This window comes from Notolepis coatsorum, assembly GCF_963971535.1.
Source record: "Notolepis coatsorum genome assembly, chromosome: 1".
NCBI lineage: Eukaryota > Metazoa > Chordata > Actinopteri > Aulopiformes > Paralepididae > Notolepis > Notolepis coatsorum.
In genome coordinates this window covers 169,656,188-169,682,259 of record NC_140165.1, presented here as the reverse complement: position 1 = coordinate 169,682,259, position 26,072 = coordinate 169,656,188, and the positions used below count along the sequence as shown (strand labels likewise).

The window sequence follows — 26,072 nt, the reverse complement described above, 5'->3', positions numbered from 1 at the left end:
TACACACATATGCTCCAGCTCGAACCCCCCCCTCCCGGACCCCTCCTTGGATAGTACCTCCATTATCCCTCACTCCTAACCAGACACTACCATTATAAGCTAGCTTTTATTCTCTCCACCACTTCTAACCACATTGACATTTTGGATTCGTTGAGACCCAGAATTCTTGCTGTAGATATTTCTTGATAAATCACATCGAGATATGTAAGAAACCAAACCTTCTGGCACATTTTTTCCGGTTGAAACCAGCGTGATGCGATCAGTTTTTTAACTACTGTGATACCCGATAAAACCAATCTCTTTAGCTGTGGATTTACTGCAAACTCAAAAACATCATTCAATAGTAATACAGAGGGGTGTACTGGTATATTCCAAGATACAAGTTTTGATAATTGATGGGTCACATCTTTCCAGAATGCCTTAACTGGTGGGCAGTCCCAATACATGTGCATAAATGTTCCTTCGTCTCCATTTGTACATTGGGAGCATTTTGAGTCTTGTTTGAGACCCATTCTGTTCAGTCTTATAGGAGTCAAGTATGTCCTGTGAATATAGTTAAGATTGATTTGTTGATTGTCCGGGTTCCTTGATGTAAGACGGACATTTGCCCAGGCTCCTTGCCAATCAAAGTCACTTTCCAGGTCTGGTATATCCCTCCTCCAGACAGAGTCTAGTTGGAGGGTTTCATACGAGGACGTTAGTAATTGATGATAAAAATCTGATACAAAACCTCTCGATGTCTCTCTTTCATAGAAGAATTTGTGGTATCTGTGGTGTTCAACTGGTATGTCTAATGGAACACCGTGAGACTTCAAACATAGCCGTAAAACTGTATGTAAAAAAGCCATGTGGACTCGGTGAGATTAAATTTTGTGCATATTTCTCCATAACTACAAAAACCCTGGTTGTTAAAAACATCCCCTAATGAGTGTATGCCTTGCTCTTCCCATATAGGGAATCTTATAGGACGTTTTTCAATTAAGAGTGCATTGTTATTGAATAAGGGAGTGTGATTGTGCCATTTTTGTGGGTTAGGATATTTTTTTTGTGTTTCACGCCATATCCGGATCGCATGGGTAATTATGGGGCCAAATTTCCGTTCACAGTGCTTGATTGGTAGTTTAGTGTGTGCTATGTCCTTCAGTTTATGTGGGGCTACTATGTTTTCTTCCAATTTTCTCCAGGACACTAATGCTTGGGGATCAAACCATATTGTCAATGGTCTTAATGTGTACGCCTTAAAATATTGGAAAAAATCTGGAACTGCCATGCCACCGTCTGCTTTATTTCTCTGTGCGGTGGATCTTTTTATACGTGGTGGTTTGTTATTCCAAATAAATTTGTATGTGGAGGAGTGTAATCTTTTCCAGTAACCCTCTGGAGGGGGTAACGGTAGCATTGAACTGATGAAGTTGATTCTAGGTAGTACATCCATCTTAACTATTGATACCCTTGCCTGTACTGAGTTTTTAAGTTTTGCCCACCTGTCCAGGTCGTCTTTGATTTTGTTCTGTATTTTTGTGTAGTTGTGTTTCACCGTTTGTCTTATGGTGGGAAATATTTCCACACCCAAGCATCTAAAATGTTTTACAACAACTTGAATACAAAACCATTTCATATATTAATATATAATTTAATCTCCAGACAGCTGGACTGCCCCCCCCCCCAAATCGAATACCTGTGCGAATTAAATGTAAGACTTTTTAATACCTTTTAAGTCCTTTAATTGAGAATTATGAATTTCATATTTAGAGCCTTCTCTAGACCATTGTGATGAAGAGCATGTTTATAAAATTCTTGGCATGTCAAAGAGAGATTCGCTTTGACTTGAATCTCGCTCTTCACGAGCTCCACGCTGCATCGATTTCTCTGGTCCATCCAACTCACCGGTCATGAGGGAGAACAGCCTCTCGTTTAGAGAGAATGGGACCAGCTGGATGTCCTTGAGCAACATTCTCAACTTCACTCCTACAGTCGCTCCCATCTCCACCTCCCTTTGACGTAGCAGGCTGATAGGAAACCTGCCACAGAGGTCGGCAGACATCAGTGGCATAAATGTATAGATGTAGCAGTACTGTCTATCTGTATGTCATGTATGTCATATGTTATGATGAATTGAAAATGGGGGACCCTGATGTAAACAAGACGAAAGTATTTCTCTGGTCTGCATCCCCTTAACAATTGTGTGTATTGAGCTGTACTGTATTGTACCCATTCTGTAATCTGTTAATACAAATTTTAATCAATCAATCAATCAGTGAGAGCGAAAGTGCCTGGTGGTAATCTACTGGAACTGTGCGTGACAACATGACGCACAGCAGTGCGTCTCTCTGTCCCAGCAAGGTCACACAAATACCAACTCTAATATCTGCCTCATGTTGACTGTGCAAATACAATTGGACCAATATGGGAGACCGATCTTTCAGTCCATGCATGGAATCAATATTTTCCTTTTCCCTTTGTTTTTAAGGCCCTTTAAGGTAAGCTACCTCCTTATACTACATACTTTTTGGTAAGCTACCTCCTTATACTACATAATTATTGGTAAGCTACCTCCTTATATTACATAATTTTTGGTAAGCTAACTCCTTATACTACATAATTGTTGGTAAGCTACCTCCTTATACTACATCATTATTGGTAAGCTACCTCCTTATATTACATCATTTTTGGTAAGCTAACTCCTTATACTACATAATTTTTGGTAAGCTACCTCCTTATACTACATCATTATTGGTAAGCTACCTCCTTATACTACATCATTATTGGTAAGCTACCTCCTTATACTACATAATTTTTGGTAAGCTACCTCCTTATACTACATCATTATTGGTAAGCTACCTCCTTATACTACATCATTATTGGTAAGCTACCTCCTTATACTACATCATTATTGGTAAGCTACCTCCTTATACTACATCATTATTGGTAAGCTACCTCCTTATACTACATCATTATTGGAATGGAATTTTGGTACCAATGTGGAACCCATTCTAGTGACTGGCTGGTCCTTAAGGTCCCTCGAGTGCTCTGAACAGGGTAAATCTGCATTTTGATATGCCCCTAGCTCATGGAATGAACTCCAACAGTTGTCTTATTGTTATGATTTCATATGCTTTTTTTGCTCCTTTCTGTATGTACACTCGGCGTGACCGTGTACACGAGGGGAAACTTCAGTTGTCTTTCAAGTTTAAATAAAGGTTTGAAATTAAATGAAATGTAACGCTCAGGTTGGAATTCCCAGAGAGTGGAAAGGAATCCGAACCCGAGCATGACATAAGAGCAAAATGGCCGCTGTGTGAATATGGCCAACAGGCTCCAACCAGAACCCTCCCAGGTCACTTCACCACAGTGACAAGGCCACAGCTTGCGGTTTCTCATAGGATGCGATTCAAGCTGTGCTCACCGCTATGTTCAGCGCACATCCGACGTCACGGAGGAGAGAGCAAAATGGGCGCAGGGTTTTCAGCAGAAGAGTAGAACTATATAGTCTATAGATAATAACATAATCTACATTGCACTGTTTAAATTTACCTGGCGTTGTGCATTTGGTTTGAAATGTGTTTGTAGGAATCAGGAAATTGTAACAGTGCTCCCTCCTCTGCCTGGCCGGCTGCCTGTTGTTGCTGTGGGGAGTCGTCACAGCGCGCTGTGCCTCCTGAGTTCACCTAGTTGCTCGGTGCAGCGAAAAGCAGTCGCTGTGCAGCGCAAGCCATGAGAAATAATGGGTGTCAGAGCTGGGCGGTGCTGTCGGCATGTCCCATGTGAAAGGCCTACTAGCCCACAGCTCTTTATCAGTGTTCTGTCATTGAGAATGATTTACACCATTCATGTGTTTTTATTCAGAGTTAATTATATTGTTTACACCTTTTATGTTTTCTCATATTTTTACATGCAGATCTTATTTTATTTCCTATATTATGTCTTTCTACCATTACCCTGCCAATACCTGTACCTCCCCTCCCCCATGCTGCTATGACACCCACATTGCCCCAAGAGGATCAATAAAGGAATATCTTATTTAAATTATTTTCCCCACACTGAAAGACTTATAAGAGAGTGGAAATAATAATTTCCCATAGCAGTGAGTGAGAATAGATATTTTTTCTGCTCAAACCCCAGCGGAGTTCCTCCAGCTTTGACACCTGTGAGTCAAGCTTCTCCCCCTGCCTGTGGATGAGACCCCCTGTGGACAGGACCGAGCACAGGGTCAGCAGGGCTCCCTGGGATGGACCACAGCCCTTTACTTCAGGGGGCCACAGGATCAGCAGGGCTCCCTGGGATGGACCACAGCCCTTTACTTCAGGGGGCCACAGGCTTCAGCAGGGCTCCCTGGGATGGACCACAGCCCTTTACTTCAGGGGGCCACAGGGTCAGCAGGGCTCCCTGGGATGGACCACAGCCCTTTACTTCAGGGGGCCACAGGCTTCAGCAGGGCTCCCTGGGATGGACCACAGCCCTTTACTTCAGGGGGCCACAGGGTCAGCAGGGCTCCCTGGGATGGACCACAGCCCTTTACTTCAGGGGGCCACAGGCTTCAGCAGGGCTCCCTGGGATGGACCACAGCCCTTTACTTCAGGGGGCCACAGGGTCAGCAGGGCTCCCTGGGATGGACCACAGCCCTTTACTTCAGGGGGCCACAGGCTTCAGCAGGGCTCCCTGGGATGGACCACAGCCCTTTACTTCAGGGGGCCACAGGGTCAGCAGGGCTCCCTGGGATGGACCACAGCCCTTTACTTCAGGGGGCCACAGGGTCAGCAGGGCTCCCTGGGATGGACCACAGCCCTTTACTTCAGGGGGCCACAGGCTTCAGCAGGGCTCCCTGGGATGGACCACAGCCCTTTACTTCAGGGGGCCACAGGCTTCAGCAGGGCTCCCTGGGATGGACCACAGCCCTTTACTTCAGGGGGCCACAGATCTGATGATTAGCACCACCTCATTTAGCAGTGTGTGTGTGTGTCACTTCCACAGCTGTGTTTCTTTTCTTTAGTTAGTGTGAAAGCACTGCAGTGTACTGTCTGATGTTCTTTTTTCCTTTTAGGTTTTTTTTCTTATTATTTTAATTGTATTACTAATTAGTAATTACATTCTGTATTTGTATTCTGTTGTATTATTTTCTTGTGAGGACTCTAGGAAGACTAGCGGCCATTAATTTGACAGCTAATGGGGATCCTAGTAAAACATAAAACACAATGTGTTTAGGCCTATGTATCTTTGAGAGGGACAGTGAAATAATATTGCATCTTTTTCGATTTTTTTTAAACGTTTTTAATAATTCTCAACATTTAAAACAAAGTGACCAAATACACACACAAAGTATTAACCTGGTGGAGCTGCATCCTCCATTATTGACTAACGACATTAACACGCAATCGACATTCACCCCAAACAATACAACCTACCCTTAACATTTAGTCCCTGTAAGGCAATAATAAATATGTGTGGAGTTTGTCACACCACAAGAAAAAAGTGTTATTAACCACCCAGACAAATTTGAATGATTCAAAAACCAATGTGTCATCGAACCATGATTTCAGGCTCCGCCCAAGAATCCTGAACACAAAAATAAAAATAAAACTTAACGGTCAAACTCGTTATGGCGGCTACGTGGCGCAGTGGGCAAGGCGCTCGCAACGAATGCTGGAGACTAGGCTCGAACAGGATGCCTCCTGTTCTAGCCCAGCTCTCCACATTGCTTTCAGTTTAGCTGGTCGTCCACAGTAATACACATGGCCGTATTACGGGGAGGGAAACTGAAGGGTGGGGATCGGGCGTTGTGGACAGCGACTCCTACAGGTCGGTTGGTGCGCCTGCGCAGTAGAATCAAGAAGCGACGGGGGCGGGGCCCCTCCAAAGCCCAGACCTGAAAAGATCGAGCCGCGCAGGTGAAAAGATGTGACGGCTGTTACCTCGAGTACCGGAGGGGACTTGTGCTATGTATGACTTAGTCCACATTGCAGCCGGCGTGTGGGAGGCAAGAAACAACGTTCGAAGACATTGGACGATTGATTGACGATTGGTTGAATTGGACGATATGAAAATTGGGATGGGAGAAAAAATAGAAAATGGGAGAAAAAGTGGATTAAAAAAAAACGGTCAAACTCGTTAAACTCTATATATACCGGTAGTTCACAGTCTTTTCACATGTTTTTAGTGACTATTTTCTAATGTATAAATGTCTTTAGAAACAAATCTGAATCTCCTTCACAGGGACTTTTAACTAAATAAGCCTTAAAGCAGTCTAGTATATCTCCAGTGTTCTCTGTAATCTTCAATGTGCAATATTAAGCTGAATGGCTGTCAATAAACAACTACAGGGCTTGGAGGTCGGGCTCCTATCTTCACGTGACAGTGGGTTCACTCCAGGGGGTACGAGGGGTACAGAGAAGGCTCCTATCTTAACGTGACAGTGGGTTCACTCCAGTCTTTACGAGGGGTACAGAGAAGGCTCCTATCTTAACGTGACAGTGGGTTCACTCCAGGGGTACGAGGGGTACAGAGAAGGCTCCTATCTTAACGTGACAGTGGGTTCACTCCAGGGGGTACGAGGGGTACAGAGAAGGCTCCTATCTTCACGTGACAGTGGGTTCACTCCAGGGGGTACGAGGGGTACAGAGAAGGCTCCTATCTTAACGTGACAGTGGGTTCACTCCAGGGGGTACGAGGGGTACAGAGAAGGCTCCTATCTTAACGTGACAGTGGGGTCACTCCAGTCTCTACGAGGGGTACAGAGAAGGCTCCTATCTTAACGTGACAGTGGGTTCACTCCAGGGGTACGAGGGGTACAGAGAAGGCTCCTATCTTCACGTGACAGTGGGTTCACTCCAGGGGGTACGAGGGGTACAGAGAAGGCTCCTATCTTAACGTGACAGTGGGTTCACTCCAGGGGGTACGAGGGGTACAGAGAAGGCTCCTATCTTAACGTGACAGTGGGGTCACTCCAGGGGTACGAGGGGTACAGAGAAGGCTCCTATTTTAACGTGACAGTGGGGTCACTCCAGTCTCTACGAGGGGTACAGAGAAGGCTCCTATCTTAACGTGACAGTGGGGTCACTCCAGGGGGTACGAGGGGTACAGAGAAGGCTCCTATCTTAACGTGACAGTGGGGTCACTCCAGGGGGTACGAGGGGTACAGAGAAGGCTCCTATCTTAACGTGACAGTGGGTTCACTCCAGGGGGTACGAGGGGTACAGAGAAGGCTCCTATCTTAACGTGACAGTGGGTTCACTCCAGGGGTACGAGGGGTACAGAGAAGGCTCCTATCTTCATGTGACAGTGGGTTCACTCCAGGGGGTACGAGGGGTACAGAGAAGGCTCCTATCTTAACGTGACAGTGGGGTCACTCCAGTCTCTACGAGGGGTACAGAGAAGGCTCCTATCTTAACGTGACAGTGGGTTCACTCCAGGGGTACGAGGGGTACAGAGAAGGCTCCTATCTTAACGTGACAGTGGGTTCACTCCAGGGGGTACGAGGGGTACAGAGAAGGCTCCTATCTTAACGTGACAGTGGGGTCACTCCAGGGGGTACGAGGGGTACAGAGAAGGCTCCTATCTTAACGTGACAGTGGGGTCACTCCAGTCTCTACGAGGGGTACAGAGAAGGCTCCTATCTTAACGTGACAGTGGGTTCACTCCAGGGGGTACGAGGGGTACAGAGAAGGCTCCTATCTTAACGTGACAGTGGGTTCACTCCAGGGGGTACGAGGGGTACAGAGAAGGCTCCTATCTTAACGTGACAGTGGGTTCACTCCAGGGGTACGAGGGGTACAGAGAAGGCTCCTATCTTAACGTGACAGTGGGTTCACTCCAGTCTTTACGAGGGGTACAGAGAAGGCTCCGATCTTAACGTGACAGTGGGTTCACTCCAGGGGGTACGAGGGGTACAGAGAAGGCTCCTATCTTAACGTGACAGTGGGTTCACTCCAGGGGTACGAGGGGTACAGAGAAGGCTCCTATCTTAACGTGACAGTGGGTTCACTCCAGGGGGTACGAGGGGTACAGAGAAGGCTCCTATCTTCACGTGACAGTGGGTTCACTCCAGGGGGTACGAGGGGTACAGAGAAGGCTCCTATCTTAACGTGACAGTGGGGTCACTCCAGTCTCTACGAGGGGTACAGAGAAGGGTCCTATCTTAACGTGACAGTGGGTTCACTCCAGGGGTACGAGGGGTACAGAGAAGGCTCCGATCTTAACGTGACAGTGGGTTCACTCCAGTTTCTACGAGGGGTACAGAGAAGGCTCCTATCTTAACGTGACAGTGGGGTCACTCCAGTCTCTACGAGGGGTACAGAGAAGGCTCCTATCTTAACGTGACAGTGGGTTCACTCCAGTTTCTACGAGGGGTACAGAGAAGGCTCCTATCTTAACGTGACAGTGGGGTCACTCCAGTTTCTACGAGGGGTACAGAGAAGGCTCCTATCTTAACGTGACAGTGGGGTCACTCCAGTCTCTACGAGGGGTACAGAGAAGGCTCCTATCTTAACGTGACAGTGGGGTCACTCCAGTCTCTACGAGGGGTACAGAGAAGGCTCCTATCTTAACGTGACAGTGGGTTCACTCCAGTCTCTACGAGGGGTACAGAGAAGGCTCCTATCTTAACGTGACAGTGGGTTCACTCCAGTTTCTACGAGGGGTACAGAGAAGGCCCTCTTGTCTTGCTGTCACATGTCTCTTGGTTGATATTTCATTTCATTCTCACCCTGTGGCCAGGGAGCGAAATTAACTTTTTGACTCACCGGCCAGTGGCGGGTAGATGGGAAGAATCTACCCGCCAAGCATATTTATTACCTGCCAAATTTTTTTTGATTAAAAAAAATATATATATATATATATATTTTATATACATTTTTTTTAAATTAAATATATACTATAATCATACTTGTAGTTGTATTATCTGCGAGACATCGCCACCACGCAATAAGTCAAAATGCTCGCTATCTGCAAACAGCACACTGTCTGTGTGTATACTTGAGTAGCCTCCAGCTCCAGCAAGGATTCTCCGGCGCTGCAGCTGGACCCTATTGGTATAATGTTACGGTTCTTTGGTCAAATCACATTCATCAAGCCCTCAGCTAGAATACGCATTGAATCAATGTTATAAGACATTGATATCAGGAGCTATCTGTAGCTACTGCTAGCCCGCTAGATAACGTTAAGACAATTTAGTTTACTGGGACATTATAGATCTAACGTGAGCTAGCTAACGTGAGATAGCTAACGTGAGCTAGCTAACGAGGGAACGGAGGTATTATGCACTCGAGTCGACTATTGCTGGAGCATTTGTTGATATCAGCAGCTATCAGTAGCTAGCCAGCTAGATACCGTCAGACAATGCCTCGTCATGTATTAAACTAAAAGTGAATAGTTGACTGGGTCATTGTTTAAACAGTAACGGTAGCTCATGGAGGTCCGCTCTAGACTAGAGCAGACTGCCTCTGTGTTGATACGAGCAGAAGCCAATAGTATCCCGCTGCTGGGCTGGGCGGATATGACTCGTTGCCACGGTTTGTTTCAAAATAAGAGTATCATACGAACCGAATGTTGCTAACTGCCGGAGCCATGGATATTATGACTGGAACTGCGTTTGGAGCGGAAATGAGACCCGCACAGATTTTCAAAATAAGAGTATCGTTATGAACTACACGCCACACGGCGGGCAGACCTCTCAGTGGCAAGCGCCAAACGTAAAAACTGAGCGCCAATGGCGGGCGGCGGGCTTAAATTTCGCCCCCTGCCTGTGGCCAAGCCATATACACTAGAACAGTGGTCAATAGGGCTGGGAGGTCGACCAAATATGAAGGTATATTGTCATGGATCCATGCAAAGGTATGGATTTTTACTATGCCGTCGTCCACAGTACATACATATTGTAACAAATAGTTTATACATACTGTACAATATTAAGTTAATCAAAATTAAATAGTTCCTTGAAGTATAAAAAATAAATAAAAAGGAATACTTCAAAGAAGATCATTCTGATTGGAATGTCTTGTCACCATGACAACTGTATTACAACATAATGATATAAAAGGATGTTATATCACATTGTAATTTGCACAAATCCCGTCAAATGTTGTGAAATACAATCTAAACTATGAAAGATATTGTGATTATTTTGTCCATATCGCCCAGCCTTAGTTGTCAACCAGCGCCGTCTGTTTTAATCAGCGGGTTACACTTTGACATGGCCAAACAACCAGATGGCTGGATTGAGAAACACAACATATGCGAACTGACTGGCAGGGACAGCTTTGGCTGATGTTCTCAGTCACTAGTACTCAAGTTTCAAGTTTCTTTATTAGTTGTCATACAAAAGTACAGAATACTTTTATATAAAATGCTTCTTTCTGTTTTGCTCCAGAGATTGTGCTAGATAAAAATAGATAAGTATAAAATAAGTATAAAATAGAAGTCAAGTACGTAGACAAAAGTGTTCAATATATACATATACAATATACAATGCACAGTTACAATTTACAGTAAGGTGTAATGAGGTATGAGTTGTAGTGCAAATTCTTTACCAATAAATATAAAGTGTGTTAAGTGTCTAAAGTGGGTGCTGCAGTGAGTTGTTTGTTTAAAGTAAGTGTGTGCGTGTGGATGTGTGTGCTCAGTGCTGTGAGTGTATTTGATCGTTGTTATATAGTGTTATTGTCATTTAGCATCCTGATGGCCTGAGGATAGAAGCTTCTTCTGAGTCTCTCTGTACTGGCCATGAGACTCCGGTATCGCTTGTCTGACCGCAGCTGTTCAAAGAGGCAGTTGTTTGGGTGGCTGGAGTCTTTGATTATTCTCTTAGCCTTACCCATGCACCGCTTGTTGTAAATGTCTTGGAGAGTGGGAAGCTCACCTCCAATTGTGCGTTCGGCTGAACGGGCCACTCTCTGTAGTCTGCTACGGTCTTGTGCGGTACTATTCCCAAACCAGGAGGTGATATTGCCAGTCAGGATGCTCTTTATTGTGCATGAGTAGAAGTTCTTAAGGATCTTCTGACTCACTTGGAACTTCCTTAAGCGCCTAAGGAAGTAGAGGCGTTGCCGTGCCTTCTTGATAACACTGTCAATGTGTGTGGTCCATGTCAAGTCCTCGGATATGTGGAATCCGAGGTACTTAAAACTGTTCACTCTCTCAACCGGTGCCCTGTCGATGCTGAGGGGGCTGTAGTCCCTGACCCCCGACCTCCTAAAGTCCACAATCATCTCTTTTGTTTTTCTGACGTTCAGGGAGAGGCAGTTCTCCTGACACCACCGCGACAGATTCTTTACCTCCTCCAGGTAGGCCCTCTCATCGTTGGCAGAGATCAGGCCCACCACTACTGTGTCGTCAGCAAATTTGATGATTGTGTTGTTGTTCCACTGTGCCACACAGTCGTGTGTGTACAGCGAGTAGAGGCTCATTGATTGACTGATTGGAGACAGCTGTGTCTGTGGATGGTGGCGGTGTGAGGCAGCACGAAAATGCTCAGTCGGATATGATGAACTTTTAGCCAAACTTTGACATTCACTCTTTTAATTTTGATCCTGAATTAATTTGAACTTCAATAGTCTTCCTTGTTGAAGCAAAACGGTGTTTTTTCTCGCATCGGGCAGTGTTTTGACAGGGGCGCGTCGGCCGTCGGTCTACACACACCGAGCTCACCTGTAATCAATCGGCGTCATGACGAGCCCGATGGAGGTGGCAGTGCCGGTGGAAATCAACCTGGAGACACTGTGGAGGGCTATTCAGGGATTCAGCACTAAATTGGATTCTAAGGTGGACCCCATATACAACAAACTGGATGTAATCCAGACAAAAGTGGACACTCTGGGGGATCACGTATCCGAGCTGGAGACACGGGTCAGTGCCACTGAAGACAATACACAGGATCAAATGAAGCGCATAAAACAGCTCGAAAAAAAGGTGGATTATCTGCTCACAGAGAGAGAGAACTTTGAGAACAGGAGCAGGGCTCTGAATCTGCGCTTTGTGAACATTACCGAGGGCCGCGAGGGTATAGACGTCACCCAGTTTATGTCTCTACTGATTCCCGAGCTTCTGGGGAAAAATTACTTTCCGGAGCCCCTGGCCATTGCAACGGCACACCGACCTGGTCGGCTGGAGTCCAAAGATGACGACGACGGGGCCGCAAGGAACAGACGCGGCGCTGGATCCGACAGCCAGAGGGACCAGAGTCACCGCAAGAGAGACACCAACCCCAGACATCGGCACATCCTCATTCAATTCTACAGGTACCAGGATAGAGCCAGGATCATGAGTCTTGCTAGAGAGAAGAAGGACTTGCTTTACATGGGAAATCGCGTCTATATTTTTCCCGACTACAGCAAGGCAATGCATGACAAACGCCGAAGTTTCATCACCGTAAAGAAGAAACTGCGGGAAAGGGGGTTCGAGTACGCCCTGCGTGGCAGTACACTTGAAGTAAAGATGGATGGCAAATGGAAGAAATTCAACTCTCACAAGGAGACAGAGGCCGTCTTGCTGCCAACATCAGCGAACTCTTCCCTGAATTTGACAAGTTAAACATACCAGAGAACTGAAGTGTACTCGTCCTCCTGAGTGAGTGTTTACGAAAGTTTCCCTTCAATGTGGAGACATCGTTTGTCAGTCTTTGATTTATTGCCAAAGATGTAAATGACAGTCCTTGTCCCGAACTCTCAAAGCTGTATGAGCTCAGCCTAAAGGGTCGATTTAATTTAAATTGATTTAATTTAATTAAACCTAATTTGAGCATTATATTGCATCATTCGTTTAGCTATATTTCCTTTCCTTTTATCGATTCAGACTGAGCAGAAGTGGTGGTAAGATTTAGACCACCTAAGCCATGGCTGATTCATTTAGTAACCAAGCAGTTTTATTTTTTATTTTCCTTTTGTTTTGTATGTGTACGTGTATGAATGTGTGTGTGAAGTGTGTAGGCTATACTCTCGGTCTCGGTACTAGTCAGAAACGCTCCCTGATTACTCTCCCCATGTGCATTGGTTCAGTTTTACATCATGGCCCGTCCTCACAAGGGGATGACATAGAGAACGATACTCCCATCATTATTGATTTTGATTCTGATTGCCTTGAAGCTAAATTTGACAATTTTGAGTACACAGACTATAAATCCCATACACAGGTCAATGAAATAGACCCGGACAACAATTTTTTTTTTTTTTACAATGTCAAATAACGAATGCCAATATTACACCGCCAGTAAATTCAACAGTAAGAACAATGTGGCAAACAACATAGCACTGATCCATTTTAATAGTAGAAGCCTTCCCAGAAACTTTGATTCCATAAAAAGTTATCTAAAGGAATTTGATAAACCATTCAGTATCATAGCTATTTCTGAGACTTGGCTGAAGCCTGACAATTACTTAGATTTTAACATGTGTGGTTATGAAATGTTTTGGGTAAATAGAAACAGCAAAGACAGAGGAGGGGTGGTATTGTACATTGATAGTAATCTGTGCTGTAAAAAGGTTAACGATATGTCAAGGGCCGTGGACGATCTATTTGAATGTGTAACAGTTGAAATCCAAATGGAAAAAAGAAAAAACATTATTGTGAGTTGTATTTACAGGGAGCCAGGGACGGACGCTGGAGAATTTACGGAGTGGATGGAGACATTATTTTCAAGTCACGGTCAAAAGGACTTATTTTTATGTGGTGACTTCAACATAGATTTATTAAAGGCCAAGCATCATAAAACAACAGAAGCATTTATTGATTCAATGTTCAGTATGAGTTTGCTTCCAAACATTATCAGACCCAGTAGAATAACTTCCCATAGCGCTACTCTAATATATAACATATTTTGTAACAGTTTTGGTAACACCATTAGTGGATTATTAATCAATGACATTTCGGACCATTTACCTGTGTTTACGGTGTATGAAGTTAATTACAAAAAGAATAGAACAGACACCGCACCCAAATATATACGGGTTAAGACTGATAGTTCAATGAATGCCCTTAAGAATGAGTTAATGGCCCAGCATTGGGAAACTGTGTACCTAAAACAGGATACTGATGCTGCTTATGAGTCCTTTCTGGATATATTCATGAATCTGTATAACAAGCATTGCCCATTAGTCAAATGTAACAGGAAGAATTACTGTATAAAACCCTGGTTACCCAAGGGACTGATGAACGCCAGTAAAAAGAAAAACCTTTTGTATAAGCAATTTATTACAAATAGGACGGATGAGTCTGGATTGAAATATAAACTATATAAAAACAAACTAACCAATATTATGAGGAATTGTAAAAAGGTTTTTTATGCCAACTTACTAGAAAGGAATAAACATGATAGCAAGGGTATTTGGAAAGTGCTTAATGACATAATAAGAAAAGGGCCAAAAGGTGGACTGTATCCAAATTCCAAATTACTTCATTGAGGATGGCAGGAAAATTAGTAATATGGAGGAAGTGGCCGATGGCTTTAACAAGTTCTTTGTAGGGGTTGGACCTAGTCTAGCTGAAAAAAATCACAGAAAGCAGTCTGATAGTGGGTGTAGAAGACTCAATCCATAGAAATCAAAGCTCCATGTTTCTTACTCCAACAGATGGAAATGCAATCATGGCCATACTCAGGAATTGTAAAAACAAAACATCAACGGATTGGAATGACATTGACATGACTGTGATTAAGAACGTAGCGGAAGGATTTGTAGAACCATTCACACATATCTGTAATTTGTCGTAACAATCGGGAATATTTCCTCGTTTGATGAAAACTGCAAAAGTATTACCGATATTTAAAACAGGGGACAAACACCAGTTTACAAATTATAGGCCGGTTTCTCTGCTTTCCCAATTTTCTAAGATTCTGGAGAAGATTTATGTAAAAATACTTGAAGAGTTCATTGAGAAACACAAATTGCTGATTGACAGTCAATATGGCTTCAGGAGGAATAGACCCACTACCATGGCCCTCATTGAGCTAATAGAGGAAATAACAACTTCAATTGACAAAAAACACCATGTACTGGGAATTTTTATTGACCTTCAAAAAGCTTTCGATACGATTGACCATAGTATTTTAATTAAAAAGATGGAAAGATATGGCATTAGGGGTATAGCATTGGAATGGATTAAAAGTTACTTGAGTAACAGGAATCAATTTGTTCAAATGGGCAGTGCCATCTCAACAAACAGGAATATTAGGTGTGGCTTACCACAAGGTTCAATTCTGGGTCCAGTTTTGTTTCTTTTGTACATTAATGATATCTGTAAAGTATCTGAAACAATGAAATGTGTGCTATTTGCAGATGATACAAATATGATTTGCTCTGGTGAGAGTTTACAACAGATTCTGAATGAAACCATGACTGAATTGGTCAAATTAAAAACGTGGTTTGACAAAAACAGATTGTCTCTAAACTTGAACAAAACAAAACTAATGATTTTTGGAAATCGTAATTATGACACACCGATCCAAGTTACGATAGATGATACCGTTATTGAAAGAGTACAGCAAACCACTTTTTTAGGAGTGATCATAAATGAAAAGATTTGTTGGAAGCCTCACATAAGCCATGTAAGAACAAAGATTTCAAAGAGTGTGGGCATAGGCACGCGGGGGCATTTTCATAGGCACAGGGGGCAGCATAAAAAAAAATAAAAAAATAAAATAAAAATATATACTTTTTTTTCTTTTTTTTTTGCTTTGAACTACTAGAGTGAAATATTTTGCACTGTTGTCGCATTTATCTTGTTGAAATCCTCCCACAGGTTCTTTTTACTACCACATATTTAATTGAGACGCTTTATTTGTTTATTATTTCAATTTAGCTGGAAATACATTGCTACATCATTCAGTAACATTTGCAGAGCCTTATAACAAAAACATTATTACGGTCACCGTTGTGAACAGTGGGATTAATCAACAAATTTGATTATTTATTTTTCTATTTCATTGAACATTGCACATGTTAAAAGCCATTTTTTTTACTCAAAATGTGAGTATTACCAAGTCAACTTGTGTTCTTAAAACAATGACAATAAACATAGTTTTATTAGGTTGAAATAATGTGGTTGTGTACTTATTTTTCTGTTAACTTATTATGGATTGAAAACTGAAAACCTTAATGCACAGTAACTGAACTCAATATTTTTAAGTTCTGGTAACTTATTATTATTTATTTTTTTACAGTGTAGTCTTTCGATCAATCAAAACTTATTTACACGATATACCTCACATTCACCCTCCATTCACATCCTGGTGTTCTCCTGGTGTTCTCCATTAGGCCTGTAGGTGGAGCTATGACAGCACACGTACAGTACACACACCGATGGTGTGTGATGTGTCCAAAAATTCATGGGCAAATGTGAGTGAAATGGTCGCACTGTATGCAGCTGTTTGTCTGCATTGCACCCCCCCCCCCAACTCAGATTTAGGGTTGATACAACCATCATAATAATATTGTTAATAATAACAATAACAATAATGATGTAATAATGTAAAAATTATCATTAAAAAGACCTGATTATGAGAAGAAAAACATGGAATATTGTTGAGGCACACTAGTTACAACTATATTTCAAACAGGCACTCCATGTCAAAAAGGTTGCTGACCCCTGGTCTAGCGTGTGTGTGTGTGTGTGTGTATGTGTATGTGTGTGTGTGCATGTGTGATTGTGTTGTGTGTAGCTGAAGTATTTGATAATTGTACTGTATTATATGTATTGGTAATCGTGTCATATACTTGCTGAAGTATATAGTTATTGATGGGGGATGGAAACATATAAGCTTTGCTTCTTCCATCTCCTTTTCAAACAGTGTATAGTTTCTGGCTGTTTTATTTTTAAACTTTTTGGGGGGGCGGCTACGTGGCGTAGTGGGCAAGGCACTCGCCACGAAATGCTGGAGACGCTGGGCTCGTCAGTTCGAGCCCAGCGCTCCACATTTGCTTTCAGTTTAGCTGGTCGTCCACAGTAATACACATTGGCCGTATTAGGGGGAGGGAAACTGAAGGGTGGGGATCGGGCGTTGTGGACAGCGACTCCTACAGGTCGGTTGGTGCGCCTGTGCAGTAGAATCAGGAAGTGTCGGGGGCAGCGTGAGCCACTGAGAGATCGAGCTGCGCAGGTGAAAAGATGCGACTGCTGTTACCTCAAGTACCGGAGGGGACTTGTGCTATGTATGACTTAGTCCACATTGCAGCCGGCTTGTGGGAGGCAAGAAACAGCGTCCGTGACAAGGGAGGGTTGAATTGGATGATACGAAATTGGGATGGGAGAAAATATAGAAAATGGGAGAAAAAGTGGATAAAAAAAAAAAAACGTTTTGGGGGGGGGGGGGGGGGGTTCCTCTTTTCCCATTTCATTTATTTTCAAATGTTGTTTTGCCGGACAATGGTAAATGTAGCCAAACTAACACTGTGGTTTGAAATAAAACGATTGAATCTTGAATCTTGAATCTAGAGGAGGGGACTCAGAACACAGCCCTGGGGGGCCCCTATGTTGAGCGTGATGGATGAGGAGGTGCAGTTGCCTGCTCTCACCACCTGGGGTCTACCCGTCAGGAAGTCCAAGACCCACTGGCAGAGGTCATAGTTCAAGCCCAGGTCCCTGAGCTTGGCTATGAGTATGGAGGGGACTATGGTATTGAATGCTGAGCTGTAGTCGATGAACAGCATTCTCACATAGTTCCCCTGCCTCTTGTCCAGGTGTGATGCTGCTGTGTGCAGCACATGGGCTATGGCGTCCTCCTGTTGGAGCGATATGCAAATTGCAGGGGGTCCAGGTTGATGGGGAGGGAGGAGCAGATGTAGCCCTTTACTAGCTTCTCAAAGCACTTCATGGCTATGGAGGTGAGAGCTACAGGGCGGTAGTCGTTGAGGCAAGCGGGCGTAGATTTTTTGGGTACAGGGATAATAGTCCGAGTCCAAACGGGACATCCAGGATGTCCAGTCCCGATCAACAAATTCTAGGCTTTAGCCCCTTCTTCACATTCAAATTCCTATAAAAGAGGCACATCTCATCTTAAAAACACAATAACCTATTTCCCCAAGCCCTCCAACACACTGTATTTCACGGATGAGAGGGCGTGGAAAACCGAATAGTGCTTGTTGGCTCAAGAGGCTCTACGGCTCCTCTGAGGAAATGTTTAGCAGTGGCCCGGCAACATCCAAGCCATCACTATTTTAAACAGCGTATCCTCCACTGGCAGATGATGTTTTGAAGCCCGAGCTAAAGATAGAACCCACGTTAGGCCTGTGGATCTGTTCTGGACTCATCCAGCTCTCTTCAAAATCAGGAGGCTTGAGTTCACTTCAAACATGACACAACAAGTCCAATACGAAGGCAAAAAGGAACAAAGATACTTCTGTCTTAAGATGTACAGTATAAAAACACACAGAAAGAGAGAGAGGGTGGTTTATTTAACTTACACATTAACATACTAGACTTCTCTCCTCCTAGATGCCACCTAGCATTATCCTGGCTGACACTTTTCTGCTCTCTCCTTCTCTCTCCACATAAAATGTGCAGGATTTACATAATGTGGACTTTGACATTAGACCTTATTTGTCAATTTAACTTATAGAGGGAGACAGTCAATAGATAGACATCGTTTTTTCGTTTTTGTTTGTGTTTTCAGTGGCTAGGACATGGTCCAAAGAAAGTACCTTACACACTGCTGCCTATCTTTAAATTATGTCTAATACTGTGTTTAATATATATATTTCTCTAAAAATCTCCTTCTAAAAAATGTCAAATGGAAAAGATAAATAGTTACTTAATCATGTATAAAATGTATAAATCATGCAAGTCTTGGGACCTCCCCTGATCACCAGGTGGGGCTGATATCTAATCTATTTAATTTCCTGTATAAAAAGATGTCATTTTTTGTGTTGTATTCATACTTGAAAAAGAACGGAAGGGTCGGTCGAAACGTTGTATCTACTGCTATTATTTTGTCAATTAAAACACCTTGGAGCATCAAGTGAGTTGCGAGCCCCGCTTTGTTTTATGTATTACTGTTTTTACAGTTTAGCTCAGCACCAAGAAACGGAGGATGTGCGTTATTTACTTTTTCAGAACATGCAAACTCCACACAGAAAGGCCTGGGAGATACCCCACCTGGGTACCTGGCAACGCAGAAACCTGGTCCCCAAGCGGGAATTGAACCCTGGACCTTCTAGCTGTGAGGCGACAGTGTTAACCACTACACCACTGTGCCGCAAGAGAGCCCAGGCTAACGGCAGAGACTCCTTCAAACTAACAGAGAGCCCAGGCTAACAGCAGAAACTCCTTCAAACTAACAGAGAGCCCAGGCTAACAGCAGAAACTCCTTCAAACTAACAGAGAGCCCAGGCTAACAGCAGAAACCCCTTCAAACTAACAGAGAGCCCAGGCTAACAGCAGAAACTCCTTCAAACTAACAGAGAGCCCAGGCTAACAGTAGAAACTCCTTCAAACTAACAGAGAGCCCAGGCTAACAGCAGAAACTCCTTCAAACTAACAGAGAGCCCAGGCTAACAGCAGAGACTCCTTCAAACTAACAGAGAGCCCAGGCTAACAGCAGAAACTCCTTCAAACTAACAGAGAGCCCAGGCTAACAGCAGAGACTCCTTCAAACTAACAGAGAGCCCAGGCTAACAGCAGAGACTCCGTCAAACTAACAGAGAGCCCAGGCTAACAGCAGAAACTCCTTCAAACTAACAGAGAGCCCAGGCTAACAGCAGAGACTCCTTCAAACTAACAGAGAGCCCAGGCTAACAGCAGAAACTCCTTCAAACTAACAGAGAGCCCAGGCTAACAGCAGAGACTCCTTCAAACTAACAGAGAGCCCAGGCTAACTCTGCAATCCACACATAAACCACAACACCTGGCTAGAGCCATAAATGCCACCAGCACGCAGACACACCCGTATGTACACATACATAAACACAAGGACACAGATATGCCAAGGAGCTCAGTGCCCTCAGGACCCAGAGTCCAGGATTAGACCTACATAATTACTATGCAACACAAATGCTAAACCACTCCCTTACAGTTACTGAGCAAGCTGCGGACGCCACAATGTCATGTGCAAGGATTTATTCCAGCTCACCCTATATGGAGAGAAGACTATGTCATAATAAAGCAAGCATGCTATGAGTATGAGAGGCTTCACATGATTAGACTTCTTTTATTGTGGGGATTGTATTGCATGTATTGTGTTTTTATATTGTATGGTTTTATAATGTCTGTACTGTATGTGGCACCAAGACAAACCCCAATCAACCATGTGTTGAAATGGCAATAAAGTTTTCTATTCTATCTATTCTCTCTAAATGATGAACGTGTTTGTAGGAATCATTTACAGATGTGCTGCTTCCCAGACAGAGTAGGGAGAGGATATAATACTATAGCTGGAGCTGGGTATAAAGAGTATATAGTTCTATAGCTGGAGCTGGTTATATAAAGAGTATATAGTTCTATAGCTGGAGCTGGTTATATAAAGAGTATATAGTTCTATAGCTGGAGCTGGGTATAAAGAGTATATAGTTCTATAGCTGGAGCTGGGTATAAAGAGTATATAGTTCTATAGCTGGAGCTGAGTATAAAGAGTATATAGTTCTATAGCTGGAGCTGAGTATAAAGAGTATATAGTTCTATAGCTGGAGCTGGGTATAAAGAGTATATAGTTCTATAGCTGGAGCTGAGTATAAAGAGTATATAGTTCTATAGCTGGAGCTGAGTATAAAGAGTATATAGTTCTATAGCTGGAGCTGGGTATAAAGAGTATATAGTTCTATAGCTGGAGCTGAGTATAAAGAGTATATAATACTATAGCTGGAGCTGGGTATAAAGAGTATATAATACTATAGCTGGAGCTGGGTATAAAGAGTATATAATACTATAGCTGGAGCTGGGTATAAAGAGTATATAGTTCTATAGCTGGAGCTGGTTATATAAAGAGTATATAGTTCTATAGCTGGAGCTGGGTATATAAAGAGTATATAGTTCTATAGCTGGAGCTGGTTATATAAAGAGTATATAGTTCTATAGCTGGAGCTGGTTATATAAAGAGTATATAGTTCTATAGCTGAAGCTGGGTATATAAAGAGTATATAGTTCTATAGCTGGAGCTGGTTATATAAAGAGTATATAGTTCTATAGCTGGAGCTGGTTATATAAAGAGTATATAGTTCTATAGCTGGAGCTGGTTATATAAAGAGTATATAGTTCTATAGCTGGAGCTGGTTATATAAAGAGTATATAGTTCTATAGCTCGAGCTGGTTATATAAAGAGTATATAGTTCTATAGCTGGAGCTGGTTATATAAAGAGTATATAGTTCTATAGCTGGAGCTGGTTATATAAAGAGTATATAGTTCTATAGCTGGAGCTGGTTATATAAAGAGTATATAGTTCTATAGCTGGAGCTGGTTATATAAAGAGTATATAGTTCTATAGCTGGAGCTGGTTATATAAAGAGTATATAGTTCTATAGCTGGAGCTGGTTATATAAAGAGTATATAGTTCTATAGCTGGAGCTGGTTATATAAAGAGTATATAGTTCTATAGCTGGAGCTGGTTATATAAAGAGTATATAGTTCTATAGCTGGAGCTGGTTATATAAAGAGTATATAGTTCTATAGCTGGAGCTGGTTATATAAAGAGTATATAGTTCTATAGCTGGAGCTGGTTATATAAAGAGTATATAGCTCTATAGCTGGAGCTGGTTATATAAAGAGTATATAGTTCTATAGCTGGAGCTGGGTATATAAAGAGTATATAGTTCTATAGCTGGAGCTGGTTATATAAAGAGTATATAGTTCTATAGCTGGAGCTGGGTATATAAAGAATATATAGTTCTATAGCTGGAGCTGGTTATATAAAGAGTATATAGTTCTATAGCTGGAGCTGGTTATATAAAAAGTATATAGTTCTATAGCTGGAGCTGGTTATATAAAGAGTATATAGTTCTATGGCTGGAGCTGGTTATATAAAGAGTATATAGTTCTATAGCTGGAGCTGGTTATATAAAGAGTATATAGTTTTATAGCTGGAGCTGGTTATATAAAGAGTATATAGTTCTATAGCTGGAGCTGGTTATATAAAGAGTATATAGTTCTATAGCTGGAGCTGGTTATATATTTTTTTGATCTACTTTTTCTCCCCGTTTTCTATTTAGACCTGTCTCAAACCCTGCCCCTTTTCTTGATCCTCCAATCACAGCTGTCGCTTACCTCGGACTTCCTCGTACAAACTTTGTTTGTACGAGGAAGTCAGAGGTAAGCGACAGCTGTGATTGGAGGATCAAGAAAAGAGGGCAGGGTTTTGAGACAGGTCCATTACCCTCCCCTGTCTCGAACGCTGTTAGGCCATGCCTCCCACAAGCCGGCTGCAATGTGGACGAAGCCTTGCATCACGTGTCCCCTCCGGTACTCGAGGAGGCAGCCGTCGCATCTTTTCACCTGCACAGCGCGATCTCTCAGCGGCGAGGGTCTGCGTGGGAGGGACACGCCGCCCTCGTCGCTTCCTGATTCTACTGCGCAGGCGCACCAACCGACCTGTGGGAGTCGCTGTCCACAACGTCCGATCTCCACCCACCAGCTTCCCACCCCCTAATACTGCCAATTGTATTAGTATGAACGACCAGCCAAGCTGGTAGCAACGCCGAGAGCTGGGCTCGAACCCAGCATCTCCTGCGTTGGTGGCGAGCGCCTTGCCCACTGAGCCGCCACCTAGCCGCCCCTGGAGCTGGTTATATAAAGAGTATATAGTTCTATAGCTGGAGCTGGTTATATAAAGAGTATATAGTTCTATAGCTGAAGCTGGGTATATAAAGAGTATATAGTTCTATAGCTGGAGCTGGTTATATAAAGAGTATATAGTTCTATAGCTGGAGCTGGTTATATAAAGAGTATATAGTTCTATAGCTGGAGCTGGTTATATAAAGAGTATATAGTTCTATAGCTGGAGCTGGTTATATAAAGAGTATATAGTTCTATAGCTGGAGCTGGTTATATAAAGAGTATATAGTTCTATAGCTGGAGCTGGTTATATAAAGAGTATATAGTTCTATAGCTGGAGCTGGTTATATAAAGAGTATATAGTTCTATAACTGGAGCTGGTTATATAAAGAGTATATAGTTCTATAGCTGGAGCTGGTTATATAAAGAGTATATAGTTCTATAGCTGGAGCTGGTTATATAAAGAGTATATAGTTCTATAGCTGGAGCTGGTTATATAAAGAGTATATAGTTCTATAGCTGGAGCTGGTTATATAAAGAGTATATAGTTCTATAGCTGGAGCTGGTTATATAAAGAGTATATAGTTCTATAGCTGGAGCTGGTTATATAAAGAGTATATAGTTCTATAGCTGGAGCTGGTTATATAAAGAGTATATAGTTCTATAGCTGGAGCTGGTTATATAAAGAGTATATAGTTCTATAGCTGAAGCTGGGTATATAAAGAGTATATAGTTCTATAGCTCGAGCTGGTTATATAAAGAGTATATAGTTCTATAGCTCGAGCTGGTTATATAAAGAGTATATAGTTCTATAGCTCGAGCTGGTTATATAAAGAGTATATAGTTCTATAGCTCGAGCTGGTTATATATACAGTATATAATTATGTGGCTGAAGCTCCATCTCTATTGCCTCTACAAATGAGACACCCATACTAATTTATAATAACATGCACACGCACACACACACACACACACACGCACACACACACACGCACACGCACACACACACACACACACGCACACGCACACGCACACACACACACACACATATATATGCACGCACGCACGGCCCCACCACCCGCCTGCAGCTGAACAGCCATGTGAAACAACTCAATGTGATGCCCACGACCCCGGTTGTCCCCTTTGCCTTTGCAACATGCATCTTATGTAACGTCTATAAGAGTGAGGGAGAGAGCCGGGGTCTGCAGCCTCATTTGGTCGTGAAGATGATAAACTGAGTGTTTATTTCCATATTACATAAAAATACACTGGCCTTTCCACCTCCTTGGGGCCAACGGACTGGAGCGTGGGCACAAACACACTGCATGGGAATGAGTTAGTTAACCTCCTACTAACCACTTCACCGTCTGTATTACCATTCATAAATCATTACAGACAACGGCAATAATAACAGAGATAAGACAAGAGAGGTATTTTCAGGATCCAGTATCGCATGCCTGCACCCTCTGAGGTTTGATTCCCTTGTTGAGTTGAGTTTTTCCTCATCTTCATTGAGGATTAAGGTGAGGGGGGTGTTGCTCCATTGTGATGTGAAGCCCATTGAGATGTATTTGTGATATCGGGCTGTCTAAATATATTTGACTTGATATTCTATGCTAAGTAGAGAGGGGGGGGGGGCAGAGAGAGAGAGAGAGAGAGAGAGAGAGAGAGAGAGAGAGAGAGAGAGAGAGAGAGAGAGAGAGAGAGAGAGAGAGAGAGAGAGAGAGAGAGAGAGAGAGAGATGCAGTTGCAGCCATGGGCTCATTTAGTCCCTAATAATCCTGATTAAGCAGCACCAGTCCTCACCTGCTCATAGTTTAACCGCTGGGCCTCAGAGATCTCTTTAGGCTTGGCGTCAAGGATGTAGTCTCCTGCCGAGGAAGAATCAAAGAAACAGGGCGAGGAAGCTCATTAAAGACGACCAGAGTGGATGTGTCAACAGAACAAGTATAGTCCCCTTCTCTGTAAGCAGGGATATCCACAGATGATCAAAATGCCTTCTCTAGTCAATCACATGTAGTGCAGAGAAAGTGACTATCGACAGCAGATGCTCCAAAGATGCTTCTAATCCTCAGTGAGTGGAGCGTTAAGCACCGGCCAGCTGTTCTTCCAGGAAGGGTTCGAGCCAAGCATGTGGGGTCAGTAAGTCCCTTGCCAGTAGGGTGCCGCTAGAGAAGGCTGTCAGCTCAGCTACCGTTAGGCACACAGGTCTGTTGGAAAACATCTGCTGAGGCTAACACACTGCTGCCTATAGTTCTGCTGAGGCTAACACACTGCTGCCTATAGTTCTGCTGAGGCTAACACACTGCTGCCTATAGTTCTGCTGAGGCTAACACACTGCTGCCTATAGTTCTGCTGAGGCTAACACACTGCTGCCTATAGTTCTGCTGAGGCTAACACACTGCTGCCTATAGTTCTGCTGAGGCTAACACACTGCTGCCTATAGTTCTGCTGAGGCTAACACACTGCTGCCTATAGTTCTGCTGAGGCTAACACACTGCTGCCTATAGCTCCAGCCAGGTCTCCCTCAGCCTCCTCAGCACCACAGTGTAGCGGCCGTCCTGATTAACATTCTCCTCAAGCCCACCGCTAGTGTGGGACATAGCAGTCTCTCACACTGGAATCACAGCCAAACTTTTGGTTAGAATTGTGCGGCTAGCTTTACTTTATGTAACAAATGCCTTTTGAAACAAATCCATGCCTGTACAATATTGTAGGGGTAGGCAATTATATTATTATTATAAGTATTATTATTATTGCAACTACAAGGCTGAAAGTTCACAGCCTGTAGAATGTTTTTTTTTTTTTTTTTTATTATCTTTTTCCCCCTCCTTTTTCCCCCTCCTTTTTCCTCCGATTTTCTCCCATCCCAATGTTAGTTGTTATGCCAATTGCCAATCCCCTTCCTGGTCGCTGCGCACTTACCCCCCACAGTCAGATCATCTGGGAGAGTGGAGGCTACCACGTGCTTCCTCCGACACACGTCCAGCCAATCAACCGCTTCTTTTCACCTGGCAGCGCGGATCCTCCCTGAGAGGGCGTAGCGTGTGGAAGGATCACACTATCCCACTCAGGTCCTATCCGCGCTTAGCAGGCGCCCCGACCGAACTGTAGGAGTCGCTGTTTACAACGACCCGGACCCACCCGCCAGCTTCTCCCACCCTCTAATACAGCCAATTGTATTAGTGTGAACGGCCAGCCAAGCTGGTGACAACCCCGGAGCTGTGAGCTGGATTCGAACAGGCGAATCCAGCCGCTCCGGGGTTGGTGACGAACGCAATCTCCGTTACGCCACCTGACCGCCCCTGCCTGTAGAATGTTTTAATCGCAGAGCTAATATGACCAATTCAATGTGAATTATTGCTGAAATTATGTTTTCTTTTGGTAAGCTGTTGTA

General features: G+C 43.3%; 1 protein-coding gene across 1 annotated transcript in view; it reads right to left on the bottom strand.

Annotated features, from left to right (window-relative positions):
- Positions 1 to 26,072, bottom strand: part of mindy2 (MINDY lysine 48 deubiquitinase 2) — a 75,718-nt gene that overhangs the window by 39,743 nt on the left and 9,903 nt on the right. The window contains exon 3 of the mRNA XM_084321989.1: positions 24,482 to 24,546. Within this exon, the coding sequence (XP_084178115.1) occupies positions 24,482 to 24,546 (65 nt within the window). The remainder of the gene's footprint in view (positions 1 to 24,481; positions 24,547 to 26,072) is intronic.